The sequence below is a fragment of the Ammospiza nelsoni genome, chromosome Z (genome assembly GCF_027579445.1).
Source record: "Ammospiza nelsoni isolate bAmmNel1 chromosome Z, bAmmNel1.pri, whole genome shotgun sequence".
In the NCBI taxonomy this organism is placed as follows: Eukaryota; Metazoa; Chordata; class Aves; order Passeriformes; family Passerellidae; genus Ammospiza; species Ammospiza nelsoni.
The window spans coordinates 45,779,074-45,800,369 of record NC_080669.1 but is presented as its reverse complement, the minus strand read 5'-3'; the positions used below and the strand labels follow the sequence as shown (position 1 = coordinate 45,800,369).

Here is a 21,296-nt window from a genome sequence, read left to right as displayed (position 1 = left end):
GAAAAGACTTGGAAAATTGGAACAACCTATGCAGCAACTGTCAAACATAACCTCTAATTAAGCATTTGCAATGGGAGGTAATTAAGGCAAACACTTTTCCATTAAGACAACAAATATAACAAAGCTGTAATAACTCCAAAATTGAAAAAAAACCTCAAATTTTCTACAGCCCATGTATTTAGATGTCTAAAACCTATGTACTTAGTATATTTGATCTTCACTTTTCATTATTAATATTATGCCATTCATCCCCTCAGATGTACAATGGCTGCAATATTTCTACATAAAGAATTACCACAAACTAATATTTATCTGTAATAACTATTTCTTTTTTTCTCTAAATATTTCTTGCAGTGGTGAAACAGCAAGCTCTATATACACAGAATGGTAAAATTTTAATGAGTGGATCTAAGTGGTTAAAGTAAACCACAAATTGTTCAGCCATCTGAAAAAGCTGATAGGTACTGTTTTCCAGCAAGCATGTGAGATAAGACACCATACTAACTAAAACTAATATTTTGCACGAGTCTTTGCAAATTCAAGACTTCTCAAGCCTTGCATTTCCTTCATCTAAACTCTACCTGTTTCTCATAGTAAACGTTTAGTGTCTTAATTTCAGATGTTAAATGACTTCTCTTACCTAATAATATGAAATGTATGTAAATCCCCAAAATGCCACAGCATGTCAGGCTCGTTTTCTATTACAACTTTTCAGACTAATCCACTCCTCCCGCCTTCCCTGTCAAGACAACTGCAGACAGGCTTTGATATGAAATTTCACACTCTTTAGCACAGATGCTTAATTACACACTTTTTTTGAAGCTCTTTGCTCTTTGGCTTAAAATACATTTACAGACAGTTAAGGTTCACTTGTATTATTGGAATTACTTTCAGAAATCGGGGTAATAGGGTTTATCTGTTTAAATGCATGAAAGACATAAATCTATTTTAAAATGAATGTTGCAGCTCTCCATTCTCAATGTAGCAGTTTTTACAGCATCAATCATACTGCAGTCATTCTTGGGCCTTCAAGAAGAAAACTTTCATCTGAGTAACCTCTGTGTTTATTTCTCTAATAGCAATAATTCCAAAGTGACAAGCCTTTGCATGATAGACCATTTTGCTTTTGCATATCTTTTAGCTGCTTAGTTCACAAAACATTCTGGATATGCTTCACAGTCAGTAAAAAAAGACAACTTTATCTCCATAATAACTAAAGAAAGATATAAATTCAAGAAAAAGGAAAAGACTAAATTCCAGTGAGACTACTGGAAAATGAAAATACAGCCTCATTTCTTCTTAAACTTGTTGAACAATACAGAAACATTAGTGTTTTCATCAAGGCAAAAAAATCTAAAACTATTGTTTCAACCCAAAACAAATTTTTAAAATAATTTTTTGTAAAATTCTGTTTCTTTAGTATTTACATGAGAAAACAACTCAGGGAAATCCTCTGACGTACAAGCTGCAAAAAATACATCTCACACAAGTGATAGCTCACGGCAATCAATTTAAAACTATACAAGAAATAGTCTGTCTGCTTCATTAGTAGGAAAAATCCCAAGCAAACAAAAAAAAAAGCCAAAAAACCCAACAACCCACCAAACCCAAGCACCCAAACTTTCAAATATGCCTACAAACATCTGATGACATTCAGTCAAATACTAACCCAGAAATTCCATAAAAATAAAAATCAAATTAATTCTATCCATTGTTTACACAAAATGATCCTGTTCTCAAACAACTTTGATGAGCTGTAATACAGGATCTCAACCATGAAAATCAAGAAAATGGAACTTAAAGCAAAAACAAGGAAAAGTAATATCATGCTCAGCTGACCAGCAAAGATGGGAAAAGAGCAAGTAACTCAACACTTCTTCATGCAAACCTGTTTATGATGTTAAAGATAATGAGAAAAAGCAGTGTCAGTAGCACAAACAATTAAAAAATACAGGTTTGTAATATTATGACTGACTATTATAATTTGATGAGTGATTTAGTAAAAGAAAATTATTGTGAGGTAGCCCAGTACTATAGTTCTAAAGAGAAGTTTCACAAATACAAAACAAAATATACAGCCAAAAAAGTACAAAACATTAAATGAAAATTAAGAAGAACACAAAACTGGTGGTTTCTCCCATAGTATTTCCTTTTCAAAAGAACAAAGTCCAAATTTTCGAGACAACGTAATCCGAAAAGCGAAACAAATGTAGAAGCCAAAACCAGGTGAAACTAAGTGGATAGGACTTCTGACATATTTAGGGACCAGAAAGAATGTAATGCAAGACAAAATTTGACTATACATAATTTTATGTCACCAAAACATTAGATTGACAAATACCTACCATTTATTTGCCTCAATTTAACACTGAGACTTAAGTAAAAGTCACCTTATAGCATGGCTACTCAAACAGATCAGCTTGCTCTTCCAAAGGTCAAAAGGTCAAAGATGAGCCAAGAATTTTTTTTTTCTTGGATGGAAAGGGGAAGTAAGAACTGTTCTATCCTCTCCATTAAAAAAGAAAACAAAATAAAGCAAAAAGAAAGACAACAACACAACAAAAAAAAAAAAAAAAAAAAAAAAAAGAAAAAAAAAGAAAAAAGAAAAAAAAAGAAAAAGAAAAAAGGATAAAAAAGAAAAAGAAAAATCATACAACAACAACAAGCCCCCCAAAAAACAAAACCATTTCTTTTTTTCCTGAGGAACACAACTTGCATGTCTCAGGAATCTACTCCAATAGATCCATCCTGAGGGAAATCACAAAGATGAAAACTCATTGCTGGAAATGTTTGATCAAAACTCTTCTAGTCCTATAAAAGAAATACTCTCCATCAAAAATGAATGAGACCACAACAATAATTCACATAAATTTCATTCAGGTATTAATATGGGTTGTTTTTTCCCTCTGGCATCCTCATATTATATTTATATACCTAATATGCTTAATTTTGATTAGTTTCCTGTACATCAGTTGTGAGATTTTCTACTTGCAGTGCTGTTGCACAAGCTCAATTAAGTTCCATCATGAAGCATTTTGCTTCCATATTTCCCCTCCTTGGGTTAATGAAACTAGTTTTATTTTAAATATTTAGTGCAGACCAAGGTGATATAGGTATAGACCTTTAAATTTTCAGTTCATTTGGAGAAAAACATAATATTTTCTTGCTCTATGTTTCTGCATGCTAGTCACTTTCCTTATAGTGACATTCACCTTACAATATGTTTAAAATTTACACCAGCAGGTGTGCTGATACTTTTTGTTTTAATAATGAAAGAATACTCAGTTTTGGATTATTATTTCATTAGTAACACACATTCTTATGTACTCAGATATTATTTTAATTGAAACACTGTAATGACAAAAGGAATAAGTGCTTCTGCTTATCCTCATATCCAAATTAGATAAATTAATAAATTAATAGGAGAAGATCAGTAGCTGCAGAGATTGTGACAGGTAATAGATTACTTGCTAGGCTGAGGAATATTCTGCACAGCTGCATTTTCTGATAAGGCAGCAGTACATTGCCATCATCGCTTCTACTTTTAAAATGCTATCATGCCAAGAACTTAAGTCTTTAAAAAAAGTACTATCTGCTACCAGATGCTAGCATAATTTTTATTTATTCCATAACAGATTTATCAGAATAAATATTTGATCAACATTATTCCATTTCTTCATTGGAATCATTCTAAACTGGATACTCACAGACACTATTTCAGCCAACAGCAGCACACTGCTATTTCATACAGGTATTACTTGGATAGATAAATCAACTGTGCATTATACCAAAAAAATTAAAGCACTATTTCCTTGCTACTTCCAAATAGTCAATCAGCATTCAAATTTAACAATGTGGAACTGTAAAAAGCAAACAATACATGGTATTTTTCTTCCCATATAAACAATATTTTACAAGATGGTAGCTACCAATATACCAATAATAACAGACATTAACATAAGCTCAGGTAATCCCAGGTGATGACATGGAGCTGTTGACAGATTCCATAGGTGCTATCATTGAACTTACTATTTTCACATTATCTTTTCCTTTGATCCAACAATTCCCTCTGGCACAAGCAAGAAAATCCTAACAGACAAGCTTTGGATAAAACACAGCTAGTTAAGCTGTCCTAGCCCCCCTAATTCCTGTTTTATCCCTCTGCAACTGTGGAGGTTCCTTTGGATTTTTCTGCTCTCAGATTTAGATGCTAAATTCATTGCACTTTTGTCCATCTCTGAATTGACCCTGTCATGGTAGAAATTGCTGTGACTTTGCAATTTGAAATGCGCTTCCATGGCAGTCCTGAGAATCAGAATGATTATAAATGCTGCATATGCTTGAACGGTGCATAGCACTGTGCAATGAGCTAGGATTAATTAAATTTCAAAGCCAAAAGATATATTTCACTAAAGCTTTAAATTGCCCGTGCAGTCATCTACATTAATCATCTCATTTTATATCAAAACTGTTCATTTTGGCCACATGTTTTATTGTCTGAATATTAATTTCTAATACAACTAGTCCTGCTTCTGACCCTAAACAGAGCACATCCCATGAATACCTCTAACTTTTAATTAGTGCTGAATTAAAACAAAAATTCCAAACCATAAAAACCTACATTAATAACAGATTCATCCAAAGCAGTAAATCAAAATACGTGATACTAAGAACTAATTAACAAAACTACATTTTTAGTTGTTTCTGTTCAATATTTAAGATAACCGTTGGTTATCTCTTCAGTCAGCCATTATGTCTGTTTTCTGTAAGTATATCCCTGCGCAGAAGTAAACTTCTTTCCTCATAAATGGGAGAAAACATCTTCTTTTTATTTTGTTGCATCAATAGAGTGGCTGTTACCATCAGTAAACTGGAAGGGTGGGGGAAGAAAAATTACAATAAAAAAACAAAGTAGAAAACTCCCCAAAGAAAAATGAAGAAAAAACCCTAAAACCTAACCAAACCTTTTGCTTTCAGATACAGACACTGAATTAGGCTGAAGTCATTCAGAAACAGATTACTAAAATTAATAAGGGTCTGAAACACACATATTTGCCTGAGAAAATGCCTGGTCGACCTCACCTAGCACAGAGCTGCATGAGAGTGAAAAAAATCTTCCATCCCATGTCTTCTTTCTGCTTTCCAATTTACAGTCAATGAAACAGATTAAATAATCCAATTCAAAATTAGGAATAATGAATCAGAGTAATGTTCTGTGTGATGCCAATACACCTGCAGGTGCTGGTGAAGCTAAACAGGCTTTTTAATTATGTATTTACCATGGTACCAGGAGGCACTGTTATAACGTCTAAATGGAAATTTTTTTAGATTAGTGCATCTACCAGTTTATAATATCCATTTAACATGACTTGCTAGTGGCAGCTTCAAAACAAACCTTGAAAATTGCCCTGAATTCTAATGGATTAGGAAAATACTTATTCTTTGTGAAAATGAGCAGGTCTGATGAACAACAGTGCAATAGAGTCACATATCACATGAGTTATTTTCGTCTATACTCCTTCAAATTGATATAAGATGCTCCACTGCTAGCCAGTATAAAGCAAATCATTTCAGTCCAGATAGACTGACACAAAGAAATTTGCAAATAGCCACTTTTGCCTATCACTGAAAATGCAGATCTTCTTTAATACAATGGATGTAAATCCAGTTTCACTTTACACCATTTTCTTAATTTTTCTACTTTTAATACTCTCCCAACATTCTGCAATCCCCTCAAAAAACGATATAAAAACACCTTTCTGCTGATTAAACAGGTTTCTATGAGTCTTTGTCATTACATATTTGTCCTGGGTAAAGTTTACTTGTTAAGCAAGAATAACTCAACATATATAATGCGCCATCAAAACCTCTTGGTTTTTTTCCTGTAGCTGAAGCAGATTGGTAGATGTTGTGTAAACATGTCATAGGTTTAGTAGAGCCAGGGAACATTTTTGCAGTTAGAAGTATGGAAGTGCCCATCTAGCAGTGTGAGTAGTAAGTAAAGTTGATCTGAGTGTAAAATATGAGATTCCCTAGTAAAAAAATTATTATTATGAACAGAACTTTCCTAAGTTACCCATAGTTCTGCTCACACGATAAATCTGTGAGTAACTCACCCCATACTCCTGTGGCCTGTTAATAGCATGTGAAACTACAAAATCTTACATTTATATTGTTCCCTTATATCAATACTTCTCATTCTGTATAGGGCTGACAAAGCACTGAAAAATGAATAAGACTAAATGCAAACAAGAGACTTTATTATAAATGTCAGTAAACTACAGTATCCTGTGATTTCTTGTTAAATCAGACAGACTTTTAGCTACAATTATAGCTGTTGCTGAAAAAGCATTTACATGGGAAGGGGAAGATTTAAAAAAACATACATATGTCCTATTCATGTATTCTTTTGTATAAGTATTTTTTGTGTAATATTGTATAACCACAACTTTGATTCTGCATCAGTTATAAAAGTTGTAATATTTCATACATTTGAAACAATAATAAACTGATAGCTCAAATAAGTGAAACAAGTGTGTAAAGTGAGAATTGATGTGCCCATCACTAGGAAAGAATTACATCTGCATTAAAATGAAGCCAGACCAGATTAAAATTCTTTTTTCCATCTTTTTTAGCATTGATACTCCCTTAAACAAGCCAAAGGTCTGGAATAGGAAGCTATTTCAAATGGTTGCTATAATAACATACAATTTTCTTTCAATTCTTCAACATACTGATAGTGTAAGATAAAAAACAAGTCAAACTTTGACAGGCTCAAAAATCCTTGATTGATTAAATTCAAGAATTAAATGCATAGCAAGATATTTACTCAGCTGTGACGACCAAGCCATTAAATAATGTTTGGTCCATGTCTTAAGGAAGTTCATTACCACTTTCTCTGTAAAAATATTTCTTTGTCTTGACAAGGAGCTCGTACATTCTCTGTTTCGTTTCATAGACCAACATTTGATGCAAGATGCAAAATTCAAAGCTATGCAAAAAATCTGAAAGCTTGCAGATTATCCTAAACTCTGCTGCAGAATTAACCAAACTGAGACTTGGAAGAGACTGCACTGAACATTCTTTTAAATGTTCAGTTTGGCTAAAAAACTCTATTTGACACATTGATTTAAGAATTGATGTATTGTCAACCAGGGATCCCATGGTAGCTGAGAGAGGGAGGAAAAAGTGAAGGCGACAGCCAAATTAAATGTGTGAAATCAACATTGCCCTCAGGCTTTTCCTTTGGGAAGCATTTCTTTCTTTTGGCCACTTTTGTAGGACCATAAATTTGTGTGACATAAATGGTAAAATTACTGATCTGTGCTGGGATAGGCAGAGCCAGAAAATAACCTGTCAAGTGCAAAAAAGCAGCCCAAAGATTTTTGATTATTTTAGAGAAACTCAATTTCTGAGGCAGATTTGAAGAAAACTACATGCAATAATTATTTAGCTTCAATTTTCTATGCTAATAAATGATACTAAAAACTGGAGAGTAGCGTTTTGGAAAGAGATATGGAAGCTGGACATGGTCAGCAGTGCCCTGGCAGCCAGGAGCGCCACCCATGTCCTGGGGACCTAAGGGACAGCATGGCCAGCCAGGCAAGGGAGGGGATTGTCCTGCTTTGCTCTGAGCTGGGACAGCCTCACCTCGAGTGCTGGGGACAGCTCTGGGTGCCACAGCATAAAAATAAGACATTAAACTACTAGAAAATGTCCAAAGCAGGGCAATGGAGATAATAAAGGGTCTTGAGAGGAAGCCCTATGAGAAGCGGCTGAGGTCAGCCTGAAGGAGTCTGAGGGGAGACCTCATTGCAGTCTATATCTTCCTCACGAGGGGAAGCAGAGGAGCAGGCACTGATCTCTCTGGTGACAAGTGACATGACCTGAGGAGGTGGCATCAAGCTGTGCCAGGGGAAGTTTAGGTAAGAAGAAGATAATGTTCCTCCCCCAGAGGGTGGCAGGGCATTGGAAGAGGCTCCCCAGAACAGTGGTCACAGCACCAGCCTGACAGAATTCAAAAGGTGTTTGGACAATGCCCTCAGGCTCTCAGGTATGATTTTTGGGGCTGTCCTGAGCAGGATGATGGGTTGGGGTCAATGATCCTTATTGATCTTTGCAGTAAAGCTGCATGTAGAAACAACCTGAAAGGGGAAAAACATTTGAAATGGGTCTGTTCACTTTACTAATACTGGCTTCAACAAAGTGGTTGGAGAGCAACATTATACTCAGAAAAAGAGGGTAGCTATGACCCACCTTAGAAAGCTGCTTACACTGGGAGCCTGTACCAGCACAGAGAGACCACTGAGTACACTGTGTTTCATTAATGGTTTAAATCTGTGCTTCCAGATCCTGTCTTGTGACAGTCTGTGATGTTCCATGTGATACAGGTTTAGTCCAGGCCATAACAAACAAAATCCCTTCACCTATTCCCTCCACTGTCCCCTTTTTCCCCACAGAAAACAAAACCAGACATAACCACTATTTTCACATATCCATATTTTGTAACAGCTTAGAAATTGTAAGGATCTGTCTCTTAATTTTTCACCCTCAAAAAAAATGTGTTTGGAAGAGAAGTGAGAAAAGCACTGAATAGGAGGACTTTAATAATGTCATTTGCAAGGGAGCTGAACTGCACCAAAGGTGAACAGCATGCATGATGGCATTTGAATTTCTGGCATCTCCTTCTGAAGGAGTAAGACATTAATCCTACAGACCAATTTTCACCTTGTTCTGGAATATTTAGGATGCATTTCAATGACTGCAGCTCTATTGCTAAATATTTCTATTGCTGCTAAAGATTTATTACTACTATTAACTGTAAGTGCAACAGACTGTCACTGTTATTTCAGTGAGATTCCTCACTAGCAAACATCTGATATGGCTCCAATAGTAAACAGTCTTTACCTAGATGCTTTTATTGTGTATATACACCAGATCATATTTAAGGACCTAACTTTTTTGCTATCTATGCTCTCTTGAATAAAAGTCATAGGAAAAACATTATTTCAGTATCTCAGGTGCAGAGATGCTGAGGAAAGAAAAAACCATAATAAGAATTTTACATTACAACAAAGCAAAACCAGCAGCAACAACAATGATAACAACAACAAAAACCACAACCAACAACAAAATCCCCCCCCCAAAATCGAAACAAAACAACACAACAACAAAAAAAAACCCCACAATAAAACTTAAGAGCAATCTGAATGCAAAGACAGAGAAAAACTAGATAGAAAAGTATACCCAAATCAGAGCCCAGAGAATTAACCTAAGATCAGTCTGTTTCTGACTGATGAAATTAAAGAGGTAAGATGCAAGCAGGAAAAGTGTTAAAACAACATCTTTAGGCCTGAGCCCACAACCTGTCTCACGAAGGTACAGTCTTATCCCAGTAGTGCCAGAACCCAAAAGGCCAGTGTGAATCCACTTAAACGGAGGAGTTAGCAAGTACAGCCAAGTTATATATACATCAAGGACACCTTTCTTTCATGCTTTGTGACGTGTCACTATAAAGTTGAATAATTTAAGCTAGTTAACTGCCCTCTTCTTAAGAAAACCACTTACTTGAGATGAAAAAGTATTGGTTTATTATTGAATTCAAAAGACAACTTGAGGCTAGTTCATGGCACCAGCACATTTGTTATGTGACTTTATAGGCTCTGAGACATAGCTGGTGATCAATAAACAGTGATTTCAAGCTCATGCAAGGGTCAATATGGAAGGATTTTGGGAAATTGTCCTTGCAAAAGTGAATTTTGGAAAAATAAAAGATGGAACAGGGAGGGTCAATAAATATTGTCACATGTTTTTAATTAGCTCAAGTTTCCTAGTAAACTGTCATGGCATGATATATGAGAAATTAGTTTTTACAACTAAATCAATGAATGCTTTTTCAAAGAGAAATTAAGATGCTCTTAGTGTGTCTTTTGACAGTCTAAAAAATTGCCTGAAAAATAAATACTGTATAAGTGTACTGATTTTACCTTGTAACTCTTAACATTAGTCCTGTGACTTTAATATTCTAGCAATGTCAGAATCCTCTGAATTATGGAATTCTAATCATGAGAAAAAGAATTATGCCTGTCTGGAAGACCTCAGTTAGGATGTAATTATAAAGTGAAATCACAAGTGCAAAATAATTGAAATGCATGGTTGTGAGGGCTCAGTTGTGACAACATAAAAAAGCTTTCACTGAGCATTCACTGGTACAACAAATATTTTGTATCAGTGGAATTAAGATTATGCTGTCTGCAAGCAGTATATCTACTCTGTTTATAGGCCATATGCACATTAGTGTGCTGATGACTTGCAGCTTATGATACATTTATAGTAACAATGGGCAAGAAATATATTTTTGGTGAAATTATTGCTAAAGCAGTCACGTGTTGCAATGCCCTCAATACACACTGGGAAAGAAATTGCTTATCGCTGTTCTTTCCTGGTTTTGTATGTTCATCTTTTAGTACACAATTATTTGTTAGTACCACAACAGAGAGGCTAGTTTTATATTATTGCAATAGGAAGATATATTATGATTTCTATATTTTAGGCATGAGAATACATTGTTTACACAGCTTAGTTTTCCAGAACTGTTACCTTAATTTTGTCAATAAGCTTCATTTATACACACACACATACACACACACACACATACACACATATACAAATACTTGTAACTATAATGTGTTTATCAGCTTCTGTACTGAATTTAGTTAAATACTTACAGACTTATTCCAGTACATCTCAAGACAGCATCATAAGAACTCTAGTGACAGGGAAATCTTCATCCTTCTTGACATGGGTCAGACCCCAACAGGTGGATGTGAATAATCATGGCCCCTGTTACTCTGGAGACAATACTCCCCACTCCCAATTCCAAACACCTCCATAATATTTAATGTAGTTGTTTAGAAAGAATACTATTTGTAGAAAATACAATGTAATATTAATTAATTGGAGATTGGGGGTTACCCTCACATTTTTTCACCCTGGAGAACAAAGACAATTTTGACTCTTTCATTTGTTGAGCAGGGTGCACATGGTAACAGGCAGGTTTATCAGTAATTAAAAATGGGGGTGAGAAAAATAACTTTTGTTCCAGCAATATAAAAATTATAAAAATTACAAAAATTATAAAAATTGAGGTGTAGATTCTAAAGATATTAAAGTGGATTTTAAAGTCAGCTGCCAAGGACTAGAGGAAAAAATCATGTTAAAAAAGCAAATTGGGCATTCACTACTTTTCTAAGATGCATTGTATGTTAGTATCGGCACTGACCCATTGACATTTATCTAGTGATACAGGTTTGCATTATCTTTGTTTCTCATCCTTTAAGAAGTAGACTTGAAAGTTCGCAAGTCCAACCATGACACATACTATGTTGGCATTTAATGTAAACAAGCAATAAAAAAAAAATTATGTATATTCAGCATATAAACTTTTTAACCATTAAAACTGTAATAATTTATTTCCTTCCATTTTAAGTTTAATCACTGCACTACAGGCAAAGTAGTTCCAATAACAAATGATCAAACAGCAAAGAATAATGCAAAGGACACAGTTATCTGAGAACTCCTCATCTGTTTCCACTTATGTTCCTGTCACCTGGAGGGAGACTTAGAGATGTAACTGTGGGAGACTGCAGTCCACAGTAATGAAACCCACAGACCCTCAGTGCTGGTATCAGTATGTCAGGAAACTGAGCAAAGCCAAAATGAGATCTGTTGCAACATAAACATCTGCTGCAAAGATGGAGGGTGCAAGCAGAACATCTGCTACAAAGCAAAGACTTTTAAATGTCTTGTATATCCTCCTTTTCTCCAGTCTTCAGGCCCAAGTAACTAATTTACACATATACATTTCATTGCCTGCTTTGTCCCAATTGCCCATCTCCCCTCTTCCTTGGGGTACCATTTCTACAACTCTTCTCCAGCCCTGCCCCATGAGAGCCTTGTTTTACCTTCTGTGCCCAGGCATGTCCAGGGAAGAGAGCATGGACCTGATTGCAGCACTGCTGCTTTACCAAGCCACACAAAGCTGGCTCAGACTGCCTGTTTACCACACCACAGGAGGGAACAGGCGAGGGGATGGGACACAGCCTATCCCCATCCGCAGAATGGACACAACAAGCACACCTCAGGCTCTTGTTCATTCTTCTGTCACCCTGACCCTAAGTAAACAGTATTCTCTTTGGATGGCTGGAGAACAGTCACTGGCATAAAAGGACTAAAAACAAAAAGAGTGAAAGGCTGCAATAGATAGCCTTTTCACTGGAATTTTTTTCATTTTCTAGATTTGATTTCACCTTACCATTTCAAAGGTTCATGTGTGAAAATGTTGCCATACAGTTGTATCATCTGCTCTTTATTACACCTTTATAATTTCAACAGGACTCCAATTCTCCATCTGTGGGCTAATCTAAAAAAAAGCTATTTTTTTTTTTAGATTAGCTCATTTGGACATCTACTCTTGTATACAAGAACAAAATTTGTCCTTCTCCTTATTAAGTTTCACAGTGTGGTCTTTCTCTTTAGTGATTTATTTACTGACTGACTAAGAAAACAATAATCTAAAAATAAAACTACAATATTAATTAAATTCTTAATACATACAATTAATTTTCATTTAAATAATTGTATTTATATTCAAGACAAATCTCTTTTTATAAAAGCTTCTCTGATGACATATACATACTTAGTCTTACTGTAAGCAAATCTTTTAATAGCAAAAAGATAGAATGAAGACTTTACTTACCAAGCCATCCTGATCCAGAATTGGGTATACACATATCTGTTTCAGCACTGGGCAACACAAATCCAACCACAAACACTTCAACCCCATCAGCCATTAGGGCCATTCCTAGCACAAAGAAGAGGGCCCACTGGAAACGACCATGGCCACACTCTTGTATTATCAATTCATATTGCTGTGCCAGCTCTTCTTCATCAGCTTTCCTCTCTGTTTCCAGTTCATGACGATCCTTGTATTCATCACGCATAGACTGACTTAAGGCTGCCATGTCATCCTTACCCTGCCCCATGTTGGGGATTCCCTGATACTCTCCTTCATAAATTTCATCATCTTCATCATGTCCTTCAGTTGCTTCACTTGATCCTTCATCATCATTAGCTTCTACACCGTAACTTCCTCCTTGGCCATAGTAATCATCATCATCTTCCTCATCCTGGAATCGACTGTAGGACCTCTGTGTGTAGCCATCCTGGGCTTTGTCAACTGCTTTATTAACTTTTTTCACTGCTTGCCTCTTCACCTCTTTAGCAATATCTTTGGCCCCTTTCACTAGTGAAGTCCTGTCTTTGTAGGTGTCCTCCATCCTGTGTCAAAGAAGGACTGCTTTTAGGCTGCAAAAATACCTGCCAAATATTGTTTGGAATGTCTACTGGGTGTTGGACATCAGTGGAAAAAGCCCAGGTACAAGTGAAGCTGTAATATTCAACCTGTAAAATATAAGAGAAAAAAGTTTATACTTTGCTATTTTTAGATGCCTCTTCACACTGATACAGAGTCATCCCAATCTTTATTTAAGCACTGGACGTTAGAATAGAGGGCTTCGAATATAAAAGCCTGCATTTTCTTGAGAGATACAAATACCACAGGTTACAAGGAAAATATACAAAAGATAAATTTAATATCACTATCAGAGAATCTTCAGAATTCAATTTTTTACTGTCTAGTCTTGGATAGCAGGTTTTATTCGGAAAGAAATCAAGCAATTCCATGCATCATACATCAGATTGACTCTGTCTGCAATATCCTTTCTCATTTGAACTCCCTGTTTCGTAGGAAAGGGCTACAAACACTAGTCTTTCTCTCAGTGAGGTACCATGAAATATCTCTCTAGCCTTCTATTTAACACAAATCCTGTAGAAAGTTAGTATTCCTCCAATCTGTACCAGTGTCTCAAAGCTGACTGAATTTGGCCAGTGCATTCACAGGGCATTCACACCGAGTCTTAGCAACATGAAAGCCCACCCTAAAAAATTCTGTGTGGGGAGCTGTGTGGGCAGAAGTGGTGGCACTTTAGCACTTTGGAGATTCCCAACACCTCAGTCATGGACAGACACATTCCTTTCTTCTCTATCTATACTCACAGTAGGGTCAGAGGGGAGCAACTGTGTATTATCAGCTAATGCATCTCCCAGGGTTAGTCCAGCATGAGCTCCCAATAACCAAGCTGCACAAAAGCACCAAGACATTTCCCCCAGTTCTCCTCCCTGCTCCCCTGCTGTATCTTTCAATCTCATGGAGCCCCGAATGCAGACACAATGAGTCAAGAGCAGTTTGCTTATTAGAGTGAAGACTAACCACTCCCTTCTCCTCGGTGTGGTTTTCAGGCATATCTACAAGACAATTTGCTCAACACACATCTGCACTATCACTAGGGGCGGGAGAAAGAAATGACAGCAGCATGCAAGCATACAGAAGGAAGAAATGCAGGATCATTTTTTTGCAACAGTCTGTAGTTAGCACAGCTAAAATCAATTACAAAATTGCGTCATTACTCACGTGTCTAAAGTGCGTGTGTGTGTGTGTGTGCGCATGAGTGAATCTGGACACTGCAACAGATTGTAGAAGCCTCCCCCCTGGGAGAAAGCAAGCTACAGTTTTTTAGCAGTGCTTCTAAGAAAACATGGCCTGCTTCCAGCTTGGGGAAAAGGTTATTTTTAACCATGATCATTTTAATGATCTATTTTCCAGCATTACCTCAGAAAAACTGCAGTAATGCAACTCAGGAGGCAGTGAGATATGATGCAGGAGTAAAAATAGATGGAAATTTCTGAAACTAATCTTATTACCCTTTCTAAAGCAGTGTGAACTGCCCTCAGAGCTGCATGGGAGAAGACCAAGGAATGGCTTTAAGAAGTTGTCCTTTATTCATTCTATTGCATATACTGTCTCCAGAAGTATACTCCAGACATGAGTTTTAGGGCTGATAGTGTTTTGAGGGATAGGAAAAACTACAGACTGCATTAAATAAACTAAGGATGTGATGTACTTCTGATACAAGAAAATGAAGCCTACAATCACATTGACATGACTTTAGAAGCTAAAAGATATTTCCCTAGCTTTTTAATAATAGAAATTCACCTATAGTAAAAAAAGTATTTATTTTTAGTATCTTCCTCTGGATTAATTTCATACACTTTGACTGTTTCTTGGAGAAATCAAATGTGATGGCACTATTCAACTATTAATGGGAACTGAAGCATTTACTGGAAGAGAAATGCAGCCTTAAAAAAGTCCTGATGTAATATTTATGACTTCAAACTGTAGCCTTACTTTAGGTACATGATGATCCTTTTAAGTAGGTCATCCTGGTGAATCTTTTATGCCAAGGCAGTTTCTCTAATTAGAGCTCTTTCTCTAATTAGAGTTTTCAAGGTGCTCAGTAGAAGTTACCTTCCTAGCTAGGAGTATCTACTAGCTGTTAGTGAACATGCATCAAAACATTCATGGATTTGCTGAAGTCTTCTACAAATACTTTCAAGAACTCCATGAAATCCTAACAGGTACTTTTCTGACTGTTCATGAGTACAGTGTATTCCTAGATTTTAGATAATTTTACAGTGTCCATGCAACACATTTAACCTAATTCCTCTCATTCTCAGACTGATATTTGTTTCTTTTTGTTTGTCCAGCTAGGGTTTTCAGTTGTGAAATTACCCATTATTAAAGGGCACGTATGTGTGTGTGTGTACATATATATATACACACACATATATATGTATGTATATATATGTGTGTCTGTGTGTGTCTGTCTGTATGTGTATGTATACATTTATCTTGAAGAAAGCAGGAATTTAGGAATAGCAAATGAACGAAGAGTCTAAGAGCCAACACTGGTACAACCATGCTTTACCCTTCTGCAGTACACCTACCCCATGAGTTCAACAGACTCAAAAAAAATCAAATTTGAAAAAGTAACTGAACTTACTCTGCAGTTTGTGATAAACCAGGTACATCAACAAGGAATTTCACCTGCTCATATTCACTAAAATTATGATGACCCTGTCATCAAAAAACATGCAGACAGACAAAGCAAAATTTCTGTCTGGGCAGAAATCAGAAATGTCTCTCTATCTTGCTGAAGTTTCCAAGCAAAATGCTTAATCTGAACACTGTTTTTTAAAACAGCTTTGCTTTCTCAATGAATTGAAATCCGTGCCTTAAGGTGATAAGTACAAAGAGGAATAATTTACAGCCCATGCATGATAGCTTCCCACCCTTTCAATTATGTTGGACTGATTACTACAAGTAAGTAACTGGAAAGTCTGAAAGAGTAAGGATTAATGACTACCTGAGTAGCATAAAGCAGCAAAAGCAGAGATGACAGTCTAGCTATACACTCTTCTTTGTACCAACCAATTCAGCCAATATATTCACTGATTTTCACTAAAGCAAACACCATATTCCTATTCAATTCCTTCAGCTAAAACAAAAAAAAATCCCAGGAAACTAGTGTTTCTGCCAGAAACAGAAATACTCCTTCAGGAAACACCTTTAAAAAAACCAGCCTTTAAAAACACTCAAAGATGCATACACAAAATAAAAATCAAAGCATCCTTTTGCTCTAATATTTATTCTTTTCCACTATGTTACATTCACAGATTTCAGTATACTTGGCATTCTGTATAGACTGTGATACATCTGAAATAAAGATTGGACATAATAAACTAAATCAGTGAGATCCTTTAAAGGTATAAATCTATCACAAGTCAGAAAACTCACTCCCACAAAGACTCAGATCTTTGCTTAATATAGGCTGCAAGAAGACTCACTGGGTACTCCAAAAAGTGGTATTAACTATACGAATATAGGATAATAAAATCTTCAGAACAGATCTGGAAGTCACACTCAAATGTGCATTTCACACATCATAACTACTTCCAATTTTACTACCTTGTCAAATTATTTTATATCCCAGGGTAAATGGGGCACCTGAACTATGTTAATTCACATACAGAAGATGCTATTGTCTTGAAAGTGTTCTCAGTAATTAAGAAAATAACCCACACTTGAATTCACCAGGATACCTGCAAACTTCCTCCTCATCTCTAATGTGCAAAGCCTTCTGTTTATTTTTCCAGGGTAGTATTTACTTCAGTATAACCTAATAAAGAATAGAATCCTCAATAAAGGGTATTTATTTATAGAAGTATTAAGTTATTTAAAATAAACAAGAGCTGGCATCAAAGCTGGTGTGAAACAGATTCATTTTGGGTAGTGCTAGCAGATTAAAAGCTATGTTTCTGTATTTTAAGCAAATTTTCTTTCTCTCATGTTGAGAGATGAGAGGCTGCACTCTTCCGGCTCAAGCTGCAGTAGACAGAACTGTGTACAACACTGCAAGGCTGCAGTGCCACCACCAGTGGCTGTCCCCAACACTCTCCCTGCCTGGATGGTATTTTCACCACTGGTCCTGTACCAGCACTTGTCACTGCATCCTCTCCGCAGGCACAACAGACATGTGCAAGATGAGCATGGGAATTCATTTACCTAGTACACATCAATGATCCCGAGCTCAGCAGAAACAGGGTCTTTATGGTACATTGCAATCTCCTTTTTCCCATTTTACTATTTTCCTTTCTCATTAAACCTGCAGATAACTGTTTCTGCACCATATGCTCTACCTGCCCAATTCTTCTTAAACTACTTAACAAATCAGAACAAAACAAGTGGAATTGCTTTTAGCTTGTTTTTACTTGAAATTTCAGAAAAAAGAACATGTTTGCCTGAAAGTAAAATGTTTGAGGACATCTGCCTTTAACAAAAAATAACTCTAATAATTCTTGCCTTATAGTGCTTTTGATCATAGGCCTGGTTCTTCCCCACTTACATCTGGATATATAAGCAATGAAACCAGGATCTGCAAAAGCTCTCCTTTAAGCAGTACTAACTGGAAAGCTAACAGTTATGATGAAATCAGACCACGTAAGACAATGGAATCACAAACCTAGGACAAAAGCTATTAACTCTGTCCAGTGAAAATCAGGAAATCTTAACTGAATAATCACTGATAAAAATGCAGTAATATTGTAAAAACAAATTCTCCAAGAAAGGCAGAGTGGAAAATTATAGGTACAAAGTTAGGAGGTGGGACATTCTTCACTTTATACTTCCACTATATTAGTCCTCCATGCTGTACTTCTATGCTCTAAATATCTTTCAAAGAGTATCCTGAAGAAAGCTGACACAATGCTGATAAGTTTTATGAGCACTACCATCCTAATGCTGACACAGTCATGTCTAATTCATCTCACTCTTTATCAGTCTTCTAAACCCCTTTGATCCACAGTTCCACCTAAGGTCACAGTCTGGAGTAAGGTTCATCTATGCTCCAACCTCTCTTATCAAGCCTTTTTCATGCTTTCTTTTGACATACAAAAAAGGTTCAATATTGACAGCAAAAGAATTATTGAAGAGAAAATAGATATTACCTACTCTCTGGTTGTAATAACAATGTCTAATTCCTTAGAACTAGACTCAGTTCAATGCACCCCTAACAGGCTAGACTGAGTTCCAAACCTGAAATAGCCATATCTACTAACTAAATTATTAGTAGGAACAAAAATTAAAATATTATTAGGAACAAAACTGTCAAGACCCTACAGTGGAATGAAACTTTCCTTCATTTTTAATGTAATCAAGAGCTTGCTTTCCTAGGAAAAGGTGACTGAACAAAGCTTAGGACATGTTTTGAGATGTCTTGCTGTCTTTCCCACAGTAAACTGTAAACAGAGATTAGCATATACAAGAAAATTTTGTTAGTCCAAAGTCTTTAGGGGTTTTTTTTTGGTTTTTGGATTTTTTTGAAATCTAATGCTTCCTGGTTGTTTTCTCTTACAGTACATAAATACCAGAGTTTTGATTGCTTTTGTCAATTTTGCGGTCAATCTGATCACTATTTGGCTACTTCAAGCTTCTACATGCTTTTACCTGGCAAACACTAAAAAAGAAATAATTTCTTTAAAGACAAGGTGGGATCATTGTGGTTTTCCAACACTGTGGTTTCAATTTGTTCTTTGAATACTGTGCTTCCTGTGGAGTTCTTCAGTGAAGAAGTGCTCCCTTCCAGTCACTTTGCTATTCACCCAAAGCACATATTACTTCCAGGATCTGTATTGGGTGGTGGTCAACACAAGCTGAATGCATCATCTTGTTCAACAAGAATTGGCAAGAATAAAACATCATCCAGCCTAAATGACATAAGTTAAGTTTCATCAGTAAAAGTTAATGAGATTTCATACTCTACCCATATTACCTGAATGACTACCCAAATCTTAGGAAAGTTGAAATTTCATTATTGATAAAACCTTTTTTTTAGCCAAACATGTTCAAACATATCTCTGCACTTTTAAGGCTGCCTTAAAAGTGGAAAAAAAATGCAAAAGAAAATTGTTTCCTCTGAAGCCAAGGGCTATCTCCCTTCTCATACCTACTTCTCCTGAAAATTTGCTTTCATCATCAGTGCTTCCAATGTATTTTGTACTTTTTAGTTGTCAGAATCACAGTGGAAAGCATCATCCTGCATTTCAATAATGAAGGAACAAAGCAGTTGGACAAGCAAGTTTTCATTGCTCAATGTTAGCAATAAAAAAACCACAACCCTCTACCAAAAGCACACCAACTCGCAATTTCTGTCTTGTATCTGCCATTGTCATGTTTGCTGCTGTACAGAAAGCAGACAAGTCTTCTCTGAAATGAAGGCCCACCAGCAGTCATGAATCATTTGAGATCAAAAGAAAGCAGAAAAAAATTCCACTCACAAGGAAGAGGGAAACCTGGGGAAAGATATATATTAAAAAACCGTATTTTAAAAACACCAAGACTGAAGTTTTAAGAAGAACAGCCAAAGAGATCTATCCTGGAAGTAAAATAGAAAATAATGCCCTGTGGAAATTCTCCAGGGAATAAAATCTGCAAATGCAACAGGACAAGTCTCAACCACCGAAGAAGCCATTTCTGAAATTGCTTTGCACAAAGCTGTAATGTACAGGTACTTTGAAACAGCAACTGTACAAATACTAGACTGACAGATGCCACAGAATAGCACTGGAGCTTAGGGAAAACTTGGGAAGGTTGAAGGGCATCTTGTAGGGCAAGCTGTATTACAAGCTGGAATTATGTGTCTTTCCTGTCTTCCTGAAATAAAAGAGGTAAGCATTATTTATTTTTTAGGAGTAAATACAGGGTCACACTCTGAGATCCCACTGGGAAAAACTTTCTGAAAACATTTAGCTTTTCATTCTCCTGAATTTCTACTGGGGTACATCATTCCTGTGCCTGCAGAATGAGAGTCAAAAGACTCTTCCCAGTTCTGCCAATTCTGTCTTTATCTGATGCTGCTCTGTGTTGACCTCTGCATGGGGAATCAGCTGCTGTGCTCAATAAACCCTGGTAGGAGAATAGTGGTTTCTCAGCATAACATTAAAAGGTACTTGAACACCCTGGTTTTCTCATCCGTACTCCCTTTGCAGTCACTTTGCTATTCACTCAAAGATCATATTATTTTTTCTTTATCTTTAACATCTGTTACTTTTTGTTATTTGTAACAGGTACATTATTGCCAAATCTCATAAATCTGGCTACACCAAAATGCAAAGTTAAGATGGGGAATGTATTTTTTGAGTTACATTAATATTTACATTGCTTAAATTTAAATAATTTCCTTATATCTGCACACATGGCCCTATGGATTCAGGTGAATAACAGACAGAATATGTTCCACCAAGACAGCTGGATCACTTTAGGAGTAATGCTCTCCATTGTTTGAAGGGAACACTTCCCCTCTGTGTGGCCACACTGACTACCACATCCAACACACACATCCAACTTCGTGCACTCCACCATCACCACAGTCTGGAGAGGATCACTGGAGAGGTTAGAGGTCTGGGATGCATGATGCACAGGGAGAGTAAGTCTTTTTTGCCTGATCTTCAGAGAATACTTTAGGAGAAATCTGTTCACCATCCCCCATCATCTAATGAGAGATTAAAAATACAATGAGGATGGGTTTTTTTCAGAGGCAAAGACAAAAAGAAAAGAGGAAACAGTTTCAAGTTGCAACAAGAGAAATTACAGACAGTTCTAAGGAAGAAATTCTTCATGTTAAGTCTCCAGCCACTTACACGGCTACACAGAGGAGCACTGGGTTTCCCAGCACTGGAGGTATTCAAACCTTAACTGGACAGGACTCGGAGCTATTTTAATCCAGATCTGAGACTAGGTAACCTCCAAATTACTTCTTCACCCAAATTACTCTACCATTCTG

The 21,296-nt window shown here is 36.3% G+C and overlaps 1 protein-coding gene across 1 annotated transcript in view; it reads right to left on the bottom strand.

The window, feature by feature from the left end:
- SV2C (synaptic vesicle glycoprotein 2C) overlaps window positions 1-21,296 on the bottom strand; it is a 98,526-nt gene that overhangs the window by 59,544 nt on the left and 17,686 nt on the right. Inside the window, exon 2 of the mRNA XM_059491917.1 lies at window positions 12,758-13,461. Coding sequence (XP_059347900.1) covers window positions 12,758-13,337 — 580 coding nt within the window. The 5' untranslated portion in view covers window positions 13,338-13,461. The remainder of the gene's footprint in view (window positions 1-12,757; window positions 13,462-21,296) is intronic.